The sequence below is a fragment of the Pimephales promelas genome, chromosome 6 (assembly GCF_988280905.1).
Source record: "Pimephales promelas chromosome 6, fPimPro1.hap1.1, whole genome shotgun sequence".
NCBI classification, from domain to species: Eukaryota; Metazoa; Chordata; class Actinopteri; order Cypriniformes; family Leuciscidae; genus Pimephales; species Pimephales promelas.
Genome location: NC_142774.1, coordinates 28,034,440 through 28,047,009, shown reverse-complemented (window position 1 = coordinate 28,047,009; position 12,570 = coordinate 28,034,440). Strand labels below are relative to the sequence as shown.

The 12,570-nt window shown below is 41.0% G+C and overlaps 1 protein-coding gene across 4 annotated transcripts in view; it reads right to left on the bottom strand.

Moving 5' to 3' along the window:
* Positions 1-12,570, bottom strand: part of adgrl3.1 (adhesion G protein-coupled receptor L3.1) — a 136,149-nt gene that overhangs the window by 48,079 nt on the left and 75,500 nt on the right. For all 4 annotated transcript variants that reach the window (XM_039693463.2, XM_089132334.1, XM_089132335.1 and 1 more), the window contains exons 8-11: positions 12,085-12,182; positions 11,356-11,541; positions 7,805-7,843; positions 5,054-5,237 (exon numbers count right to left, since the gene is read on the bottom strand). In XM_039693463.2, the coding sequence (XP_039549397.2) occupies positions 5,054-5,237; positions 7,805-7,843; positions 11,356-11,541; positions 12,085-12,182 (507 nt within the window). The remainder of the gene's footprint in view (positions 1-5,053; positions 5,238-7,804; positions 7,844-11,355; positions 11,542-12,084; positions 12,183-12,570) is intronic.

Sequence of the window (12,570 nt, the reverse complement as noted above, 5' to 3'; positions counted from 1 at the left end):
TCCTGGAGCACCCGCTTTTTAGCCAGAGTGTGCACTTCTGTCTTAGCAGAAATCTCCGTTGTGGACGGTGCTATAGACAGAAAATACCAGTCTCTTCCTCCAGTGGAAGACGCTGTAGCGGCTCATCTTTGCCTGCCCTCTGCTGGACGGCGAGCTAAGATGGCGTTACCTTCAAAAACTTGCCGAATTACTTCCGCCATGCACTCCTGTGCTTATTCCGCCGCTGGGCAGGCTGTGTCGGCATTGCATTCAATGGCCATGATGCAGATACTCCAGGCCAACCTTCTCTAAAAACTGGATGAGGAAGGAGCCGGATCAGCGTGCCGGATCTAAGGAGCGCTATAGACCTGGCTCTTCGCGCTGTAAAATCCACTGCACAGGCACCATCCGCTGCACAGGCACTATGCACCATGGCCTCTCTTATCGATGAGAGACACCTTTGGCTGACATTATCGGAAATGCCGGAATCGGAGCGCTCTGTGTTCCTCGACGCGCCCATCTCCCCAGCTGGCCTCTTGGGATCATCCGTCAAAGATATTGTGGATAGATTTGCAGAGGTTCAGAAGACGTCACAGGCTATGAAGCACTTCCTCCCAAAGCGCCCTAGTTTTGCAGCAGGTCGCTCAAAACAGCCGTCTGCTCAAAGCTTTTAGCCACAGCCGCCGTCCGCCGCCGCTTCACAGCGGCGTCAAGCATGGGACCAGAGACCATGCTCTCTCTCTGCTAGCCAACGCACCCCTCTGTGTGGGCCTGGCCGAAGACTGAGATAAAGCCAGAGGCCTCAAAGTCTTCCTAGCCCTCCTAGGAAAACGACGGTGTTCAAGTCTTGCCGTTGGCAGACTTCCCACAAAGCTTTTTGCTCATTTAGTTCCGGAGAAAGCGACTGTTCCAGTATATTCAGGAGTAAGCAAGTCGGTACCACGGCTCACTTGCTGGCACACAAACGGCGCTTCACGTCACGAGATCCTTCTGCTGCGGCACTATAGTCCCGTTTAGAAGGTCTCATGGCCTCAGCATCATCAGTACTCCAGTTAGGTCTGCTTCGCATGCACCCCCTGCAGTTATGGCTAAAAGTGCGAGTACCACCTCGGGCATGGGCCTCCGATCTGTTTTGCCTCAAGGTTGATCAGAAATGCTTCACAGCTTTAAAACCTTGGAGAGAACTCAACTGGTACCAGTCAGGTGTAAACCTGGGGACTTCTTCCCACCACCTCGGGATGGGGAGCGCTGCTCGAGGGCAAAACATTCTTTGGCCAGTGGTCAGAACAAGAGAAGCTCCTACACATAAACTGTCCTGAAATGATGGCAGTCGACAACGCGCTGAGGCATTTTTGTATCTGAATAGAAGGTCAGCTCGTCTTGTTCCACTCGGACAACATGTCAGTGGTGGCCTACATAAATCGCCAGGGTGGCGTCAGGTCCCGAAAACTTTACAGGCCGACGGAACGCCTCCTAGTCTGATCTGCGCTCATTGAGAGCAGCACATGTGCCTGGTCACCTGAATTTGGAACCAGACAGACTTCGAGACACAATGTTACAGCAGGAGAATGCCGGTCCTACTTCTGTGGGAGACATACGGCAGAGCGCAGGTAGACCTGTTTGCATCGCATGAAAATGCTCACTGTCCAAAGTTTTTCTCCAAGATCAGGGATGCTTGGCCCATGTCTAGTCCCACTGTCTGCTCTATGCTTTTCCCGCTGTCTCGTTCCTGCCTCAGGTATTGGAACGAATCAGGGAAGACGGATGCTCAGTGCTGCTTGTGGTTCTGCTCTGGAAAAACCAAGCTTGGTTCCCAGTTCTGATGCAGCTAAAAAGCGGTGCTAACCTCGCTTCTTAATTACACGTGTGAAACGTTCCTCAACATGGGTTAAAGTGATGTTTAGTACAACAATGGCCCAGGATTAAGTGCATTGTGGAAAGCCCTTTGGTGGTCCTATGACAAATAAAATACCACGCTTCATTAGCAGCAGCATATCAACGCTGTTGGGAGGAAACCTCATATCTCCATATTTTGCCATTTTTATCATTTTTATTGGTCACCCTTTACATATGTTTGTGGGTTTTGCAGATATTTAAGCAATGAACAGTATTAAAAAGAGCTTGTGACTAAACCTCATAACTCCACTGGATCCTCAAACTGTCAGTTAAACCTCATAACTCTACACCCCACCTCTATCGTGTATGAAGTGTTGCATTTAGTTTGGACCATTTCTGCTTGTTTGCAATGCAAGGATAAATACAGAATTGGTTCTTTGAATAAGTAGCATTTGCTTAGCTTAAGAAACACTATCCCTCGGTTTTACAGACAAGGCATAAGCCTAGTCCCAGACTCAAATTCATGATTGAGCTGTTTTAACTGAAAGTAACTTGCACTGACATATCTTTCACAAGTTATTATTAAGGTTAAACGAATTTGGCTAGCTGTCGGCAGTGGAGGGGCTCAAGGAAGCAGCTTCAACTCGAGCTTAGATATACCCCCCTAGTGGGACTACTAATGCTTGGATGATGAGTGTGATAGCAAGATGCCTAAATTATGTTGGTGGATTTGAGGAGGTGGAGAGATGCCAAAGCTGATGCCGGAGCAAGGACAGCGGCTGCTTATACGCTCAGGCAGTTAATTGAAAATTTATATGCGTTTACTTCACTCCTCCTGAAATTACATTTAGGAACCTCACTAAAATGTATCAGTGATATTGTTTTGTCTCAAGATGCACATCAATAATGTTCTTTTCTAAGGCATATTTATAAAAGCTACTTGAATATGTAGATAATATAATGAAACATGCATGTTTCTGATCATAAATACCTGTAAAGCCACAATATCAACTTTGACAATACAGTGTTTAATTATAAAAAAAAGAATAATATTTGCTGAAAAGTTGTTTTTTGGGGGATACAAGGTTTCCACACGACAATGACGATATATTTTATCATCAAAGTTTAAGCTAAAAGGTTTGTTTCTCAAATTTCTAACAGTTGCAGGACTTTAAATGTGCCATTATGGCTACATTTAGCAGTAAATTGTCACTACCACTCTGGCACCTGGGGCATTTATGATTCAGCAGAATGGACTGGATCCATTGAGGTCCTGTGTCAGATGGCCTGAGCAAATTTTGTCACTGGATTTGCCAAAATGTGCAAAATGAATGCTAAAGAATATTTTAAATAAATCGAAGAGATTTGTTTAAAGGGATACTGCTTCATCATTTGTAGGTGAACTATCCATTTAAGGCTTTAAATTGTTTCACAAAGATATAGTTTAAAAATGATATGTTGTAAGCTCGTTTACTGCACGCTTGTTCATTATGGAGGTGTTGCTGAGCTCAGATTTACCTGCCTCTAAATGTCATGTACTGTATATAAACTGAACTGTGGGTGGTTGTATTACATGTTATCTAATTAGGTAGGTACATGTAAGTTCTTTTTGAGAGAATACTCCGATAGTCTGAAGTAAAGCTTGGGAGAATAATTAGTAAATCAGGCCATCCATAAAATATGAAAGTGAAGGTCATGTTTTCTGTAATTCTATGTGGTATATGTTTGACTAGTAAATTTAAGTATATGTACTGTAAACATTTATTTATGTATTTTTACTGCTAGAGTTCTAGAGAGAAAGAGATTGCTTTGTTTTGACAGCCCTAAATGTGCAACATTCTTTTTAGCATTGGTTTGAATATTGATTAGAGATATTTTTACTGCGGTCTCACGGCTTCACAGTGCCCATTCTTTCCTAAGCAGCTTGGAGAAAACTGTCTCCTGCCTGCACTGACTGACAGCATGAGAGCAGTTAACGGTACGCTAGAGCGTTCCACAATTAACACAGCAATGGTTTCAAATGTCACGTTTGAATGCCGGTATTGATCCGTAATTATAAATACCATCAAGCGGGAGAAATCATGCCATGTTGAGCGCATACTTTCTGTGTGTGTATGCCTATATCTCTGCCCTTAACACATTTTGACCAATCCTGTTCTGTTTCTCAAGATGAGGCATGGATTACTCTGCATGAGTCAGACAGTATGAGACCCCCTATGTGGTCCGCTCTTGTGTTTTTCACAGACATGCTTCGTTACATCTGGCGCGGATGCACTTGAAGCGTGTATCCCTGCTGTGCCCCTCTAATGTGATTATGTGTTTTTTTTATGCATCAGGTCTTACATGAAACCCTAGTTTATGTGATTTGGATTTTTGTGTTTTTATATTCTAAATATAGTATATATAACCAAATTACATGAGGACTACACTACAACAGAGGTAATTAGTAAAACAAAGATATAAATTCTCAGAAAATGTCTTAACGTTTTATGTAGTGTTACTGACGCAGTTGATGTATGATGAATTTGATCTTTACTACATCATTCAGATGCTAACAAAATTAGAAATTCGCAAAAAAAATAGGCTAAAAACTCAAATGTAAGAAGAGGAAACTTCTTCTTCTTCCAGTAGAATTGATACAGTATTCTATTCTTCTGTGGTGGGATTGCATTTTATTCTTCTGTAGTGGGACAGAATACATTCACATGCTCGAGAATTGTATTTTGTATGCATTTAGTATTATTAGAAAATGATAAAATAAAAAATCTAAAAAAATACTGCATTGAATTTCCGTGCACAAAGAAAATTCTCTTTGGAAGTGAAAATTGTCTTTGGAAGTGTTAAAATGCATGGCTCTAAGTAAAATTCAAGGTTGTTTTGAAGAGTTATGCACATTACTGTGATTTATTACAGTATATGTCTAAACTGTGACATTATTATTATTCTACTTATACCCATCACACATTATCCAACAGGTCTGTGAGATAATATAGACTGTTATGGTTCTTATAGACTGTAAATTCCCCTCCCTGTGCACACAAACATCTGATTCCTTTTCCAAAAAAACTGGTTTACACATCTGCTGTTTAGCTTGTTATTTGTCTCCTCGTGACAAAGAGAAATCCGAACGAATAGTGTGAAATCTGATTAGATCAATAAAATATATGCATAAAGACATAACAGATTTGCACTTAAACGTTCAACAAGTGCGTACAAGGGACTCATTTTGTAAACTCACGAATGTTGTCTGTGCTTTCTTGTATGGTGTCCGTTTTGAGGAGGTTGTCTGCGAGCATGAAGGCGCCCGTCTCCACCGTGTCCAGCAACATGGTCGCACATCGCAGCTGCTCGGTCACGGACAGCTCCCTCCACGCCGCCTGGGATCGCACCTGCAGAAGGTTATTCACCGTTTCTACCATGGCCTGCGGAGAGAAGTCAGAAAAACAGAGATGTCAGCGTTCCAGATGACTTCTGAACCCACACACACATACGTTCTGACATCTGAACTTCACAATAAGGACATATTTCCCAAAGTGCCCAGATCTCCCATAAACCATGTCTCTTCCACTTTCACCCGCTCTCACACACTACACGGCCTCTGTGCTGGAGTATAAACCTGTCAAACTGAAGAAAGATCCACGGGGAGCATGAGACATTGTGAAAATGAAAGAAGCTGTCATCACGCACGCGCACGCACACGCACACACACACAAGTCAAGGGGTAATTTATGGGTCTATAAAAGCACTATATAGGAAAATTAAATGTCTTGGCTGTGCAGCAGAAACTAATATAAGGGTATTTAAAGAAAAGTGCGATATTAAGATATTAAGCCTTTTCAATTTGGCAGTGAATATTATCACAGGGATATTAAAACCACATCCTTGATATACAAATGAAGGTATAAGACTGGTCGGTGGTAGTTTATTAAAAAGCTTGCTACAAATATATACAAATATACAAATATATTTGACACGTTCACAAAGATGCTGCAAACAATAATTCCAGGTCAAATTCCTTTTATTTAATGTAGATCAAGTTTCTATGGAACTGTTACAGCACATATAAAGCGTATAATATCTGTGGAGAAGAGATTTGTAATTAACTTCTCTCAATGTGGTGCACTCATCCGTAGGGATGGACAGAGGGTTGTTTTGTCGTTTGTCTTTAGGTTTCTGCAGGCTAATCTGGCCATTGGGTTGAATCATTCTGCCCCAGTTACAGTAGAGCAGTGTGTGTGTGAGAGAGAATGTGTGTTAAAGGCAGGATGAGTATATTCATTTTGACACCACTAAAGTAATGACCCTTTTACGAAAGAGAGAAAAGGAGAGAATGAGATGAGAGACGACTGGGATAAAAGGTAAAATGGAAGAGTTATATTTACTTCCTCACAAAACTGCTTATGAAATCTTCTGACAGAGTGTGTCAAGAGGTCAGGGGGAAAGTGTGTGTGTGCGTGTGCACTTGGGGGCTCCCACTGCGGAGACAGATAAGAGTTTGGTTTTTTTTTTAAACTCTTCTTACATTCTGTTTCCGCACACACATAGCGGCAATACTCTCCACAGACTTGGTAAATGGAGCAGAACTGAAGTGCTTTGAAGCTGAGGAGCTAATCCAGTGTGAAGAAACACACACACACACACTGCATTACATATTAGATGACCACTGAGAATCCATATTTGCTTGATGTCACCACCGGGAGGCTTCAGACAGTTGTCATGGAATCCTGTAATTCTCTCTGTCTAAATCAGCAGGATCAATTGATGTTCCGATAGAGTCATTTCTTCTCAGCAGAGTATTTGAAACTCTGTCATTTTTTTTCGGTTCAGGTTGCGCTGGCCAATATAGCAGTAATTGGAGACTTATCCTGACACCCATTGGGATTCAGGATCATGAAAAAGCTATACATTTTGGTTACCGGTGCCATTGTAAACAAATTTGAACCGGCACATGACCAAGATTTTTGATCTATGTGGATTTTGAAAAAATAATAATAATAAAAAGGAAATGTCAATTAATTGGTCATGTTTTATCTTTATCTAAGACATAATTTCCACTGATGCATATAATATAATAAAACGATACAAAAATATTATGATAAAAAAATACTACATTAAAACACTAAAAATAATAATGATATCAAATAAAATCTAATGTGCTAGATGCTCCTTTGCATAAATGCAGGATTAATAAGTGTTGGATAATGATTACTAAGATACACTGAGTAGTATTTATCTGGTCATGTGAACTTAATTTAAAATATCCATATAAAATACATAAATACATATACAGGCTTTAGTAGGGTACTAATATTCCTGAAGTGTTTGTCTCAAGTGAGTGATTTTAAACATATTATATTTTTTCAAAATGAATATTAATTTCTTTAAACATTTGTATAGAGGAGAAATTACCAAGTGCACCTTTAATCCAGAAAACAGAATACTTGAGCAACATTTAGACCCTGAATTACTTCATGGAGTAAAAATCGGTCTAAATCAGTCATGTATTGGCAGAACGGTCTGGCTCAGTTTGAGATACGCATCAGTCATTTTCTCATGGTTTTTCTTTCGATCAGTTTGCTGAGCTTTACGCGAGCTACATTACATTACTCTCTCTCTCTCTCTCTCTCTCTCTCTCTCTCTCTCTCTCTCTCTCTCTCTCTGTGTGTGTGTGTGTGTGTGTGTGTGTGTTTATCAGTCGCCTGATGTGACACTGCTGACCAGTGCTGACATCACTACTGCTTTCTCAGGAGAAAAAATTGCTCTGCTTTTATAAATGCAAAAAATGCAGCCCACGGGCACTAGCGTAGACGCACATACACACACAAACAGCCAATATGATTCATATGGTGTGACAGATAAGGCTTCATACAAGTATAAAGCAGTATTTATGTTGAAAACTTTACCCATCTATGTAGATGTTGAAATGATATGGGACATGAATGAGAAAGCAATGACAATATATGCGAATAAAGAATACAGAATAAAGTACCTGTATGAAGAATCGGCAGGATCGCTCTCTCTTCTGGAGCTGAAAGACACATTATTAAAAACGTACAATAACTCACATACACAAACATAACTACACACAGTGCACATTTAATCATTCAGTGCCCAATAAGAAACAAGGCCTAATTAGCTGAAATAATCTACAATAATTTAGTAATAAATAATAAGGAATCATAATTATATTATGCATCAGAGTAAAATTAGGAACAAAATTATTCTGTTATTAAGTTACAGCCACCATGTCGACTCATGAAACTGACACTGTACTCTCAAAACATTCTACATACTGGCCAGGGCAATAATACTGTAAACATACAAACAAACAACACTGAGATGTATAAAGTCTGAGTGGACTGCAGGTGTCTGACTGCAGATGAGCTGGTGTTTGTGTAATTGATAACTTTAGCTGGATGCAGGTAATAGGAAACTGACAGGCTGGCCGTTTAAAGTTTGTAAAGTGATATTCAGGCACTATAGTTAGTGTGTGTGTGTGTGTGTGTGTGTTTTCAACTGGTCTAGAGAGAATTAATGAGATTGACTTCTCTATGTTTAGACACATTAAAGGTGATGTTTTTCATTTTATTGACGTTAAAATACTTTCTCCAAAAATGCGCAGAGAAAGACATTGGAGACAACCAGGAACTTTGTTCTGGGCCCTATGATAAGTTTCACTATGGCAGTACAGTAGTTCTCATCTGGTTTTACAACAAACAATCAGGTCAAACATAGAACTGTAATATTGATAATCAACTACAAAGGCACAACCAGATGCAAAATAATTGACTAAATATAGGCTTAACAGGAAAATCCACAATAATTTAGCTTGAAAATGTCTGGATTTCAATAGTGATTTCAAGAGCTCAGCATATTTAATATAGTTTCAAGTTTGTTTGTTTTTGAGGATGAATGTTAGGTATTTTTACATGCTGTCATTTAATTAATTTGCTTAAACCAAGTGACAGATAAATCTGTGCCAAAATATTGATGTTATACTCAGCTCAGCTCCTCAGCTAACGGATTATTAGGGGAACGCCATAATAATACTGTGTTTGACCCCCGTTCGCCTTCAGAACTGCCTTAATTCTACGTGGCATTGATTCAACAAGGCGCTGAAAGCAATCTTTAGAAATGTTGGCCCATATTGATAGGATAGCATCTTGCATTTGATGGAGATTTGTGGGATGCACATCCAGGGCACGAAGCTCCCGTTCCACCACATCCCAAAGATGCTCTATTGGGTTGAGATCTGGTGACTGTGGGGGCCATTTTAGTACAGTGAACTCATTGTCATGTTCAAGAAACCAATTTGAAATGATTCGAGCTTTGTGACATGGTGCGTTATCCTGCTGGAAGTAGCCATCAGAGGATGGGTACATGGTGGCCAAAAAGGGATGGACATGGTCAGGAACAATGGCCGTGGCATTTAAACAATGCCCAATTGGCACTAAGGGGCCTAAAGTGTGCCAAGAAATCATCCCTCACACTATTACACCACCACCACCAGCCTGCACAGTGGTAACAAGGCCTGATGGATCCATGTCCTCATTCTGTTTATTCCAAATTCTGACTCTACCATCTAAATGTCTCAACAGAAATCGAGACTCATCAGACCAGGCAACATTTTTCCAGTCTTCAACTGTCCAATTTTGGTGAGCTCTTGTAAACTGTAGCCTCTTTTTCCTATTTGTAGTGGAGATGAGTGGTACCCGGTGGGGTCGTCTGATGTTGTAGCCCATCTGCCTCAAGGTTGTGCATGTTGTGACTTCTTCACAAATGCTTTGCTGCATACCTCGGTTGTAACGAGTGGTTATTTCAGTCAAAGTTGCTCTTCTATCAGCTTGAATCAGTCGGCCCATTCTCCTCTGACCTCTAGCATTAACAAGGCATTTTGGCCCACAGGACTGCCGTATACTGAATGTTTTTCCCTTTTCATACTCAGACCGGTCCTTCTGGCACCAACAATCATGTTACACTCAAAATTGCTTAAATCACCTTTCTTTCCCATTCTGACATTCAGTTTGGAGTTCAGGAGATTGTCTTGACCAGGACCACACCTCTAAATGCATTGAAGCAACTTCCATGTAATTGGTTGATTATATAATTGCATTAAAGGGACATTGAACATGTGTTCCTAATAATCCTTTAGGTTTCAGTTTCTCTTTTAGGTGTAGAAGTCAGGCCACTCAACTGGAGTAGCGTTAAAGTTAATCCTGTCAGATTGTCCATCCATTGAGTGAGCGTGTACGGGTCAGCCAATCTGGTTCCGTCCGTTAAAATGAACTTTTGCAAATAACAATCCCTGGACACTGAGTGATCTTACACATTAAGATAAACTCTGATTTTCTCTGAGACGTTAGCGAAGCGGCCAGAGGGATCGTTCTGCCTCCAGCTAAGCTTTCGCCCACAAAAAAAACGTCACCATGTTTACTAACTGAAAAGGGGTCTATATACTGACAAGCCAAGACATTATGACAACTCATAGGTAAAGTGAATTTTGTTTATTATTTCCTAACAAGGACACATGTCATGGTCTGGGTACAGCAACTTTGACAAGGGCCAAATTTCTATGGTCAGAGGACTGGGTCAGAGTATCTCTGAAATGGCAAGGCTTGTGGGTTGCTCCGGGTCAGCAGTGGTGATACCCTTCCAGCAGTAGTCCGAAGAAGGACAAACAACAAACCAGTGACAGGGTGTTGGGCTCCCAAAGTTTTTGATGCCCAAGGGCAACAAAGACTATCCCGTCTGGACCAAAATGACAGAAGGCCACAACATTTTTTAATGATGGTAATAGAAGGAATGTGTCATAACACATGTGTCATGCGTCACATCCTGATGCATATGGTGCTACTGGTCAGCGTGGTCATGATGACCCCTGTTCACAGCCGAAAGCCCCTACAATGGGCATGTGAGTGTCTGATCAGACCTTGGAGCAATAGAAGAAGGTTGCCTGGTTCGATGGCAGGCCGGAACGGAGTTCATTCTTTGGACAACGTGGAGCACCAACAGCATAATGTTCAGGCTCATCTGTGTATATTTCAGTGCATTAGCTGACGGACCTTTTGTTGCGTTCATCTGTGCGTATGTGTATTCGACGTGTGCATTTCCCCACTTTGAAGTGTATATTTTTTTTGTTATTCTTTTATGTTGCGGCTTCTTTTGTTAATTGGAAAAACTCACCGGGGCTTTATGAGCTGCTTTAATTTGTGTGTCCTTATTTATAAAAGTGTGTGGGTGTGTGTGTGAGTGAGTGCATAGATTTTCTGTCTATCTAGCAGTAGCTGTTTTTAACAGGAAGTTTTCCCATTTGGGCCTTAAAGCCTTTGATCTGTGTACTGCCACAGGTTTACTGCCTAAAACACTGTACTCTGCCCAGAATTAGAGCACTGTTCTCTCTCCTGCTCCCTTTCACACACAAAATACGCATGAGCTCTCTCAAAATTAAAGTGCAGCAATGGAATTAACATGTAATAAACGTGTAATAACTGTGTAATTACAACCTATGCAGTGTGTGTGATTTATTAACAGCTTGGATACCTTGTTTAAGCTACGTGCCGCTGTGTCTTTTCCCCCCGGGGTGAGATTTCGCAGCTGTACGTCCAGTAGTTCCACCAGTTGTGCCATGGCTTTGACTGTAGACGGAACGTCTCCGGGTCTCAACTCTCCCTTTGTCTGTTCAGCCAATTCCCGTGCTACAATAGCCGCAGTTTCCCCCGATCTCATCTACAGAAAGAGAGAAAGAAATGTACGTGCGCATATTGATTTTATTCTCTCTGTCCCTTGATGGCCGAATAAGTGGATGAACAAATGGCTTCATAGATTTGTGATTCTGGCAATTTTCTGATTTGCTCTCTGCGGTACAAATAAAACCCTTTCACATTACCATTAAGATTCAGTCATCATCACAGGTCACACACACATGCACTCTCACTGCGCACACACACACAGACACGTGACACTTCATATGAAGCTGCTGTCGCAAGACACTTTTGCCTGCTTTTCTGTCTTTTCATTATTTCACCACAAAGTGAAACAAATTGTGGCTGATCCTGACAGTTGAATTTTGCCTCTTCTTTTTGTACACTAAATTTCCTCTAAGCTGTTTTGCTACAGGCTGCTCTTTGTGATAAGCTTCTGTTAAAAAAAAGCTACAGGCCAAATTATGCTTTAAGAATATTTGCTATAGGCATATCGCTCTCTACTGAATTTTTTAAATAGGCTGATATGCCATTAGCATATTTCCCATGGTGCCATGTTTTTACTCACTCTTTGAGTGATGTGATTGGTCCATGGTGAGGTGCAGTTGCTCAAATCCGGTCCCTTCGGATCCCAGTAGCCAAGCAAACAATTAAATGTGGCTACACCTGTAAAATAATAATAAAGAAAAACATGAACACAGCACAAAGCACACACACATTTGCTCAGGTAAATGCACATACACACTGAGAGAAACCTGGCCTGGCAATTTCTGTCAAACAAATCACACACACAAGCAGGGAAAGCGATTTACGAGCGATACATAATGCGTCAATCAACAGCTGGCAGCTGCCCACATAATGAGGTGGCACTGACACAACACCTGAACACCTGTTTTTAAAGATTAACTCAACATACACAGAGGTAAATAAATATCATTTATAACTTATGAGAGTGTGTGTCTATATACAGAGCCTGAACAAGTATTTGTCATAGTTATTGTTGTCATACAGTAGTTATATAGTAATTGGTGAACTAATAGGGATAGTTCACCAA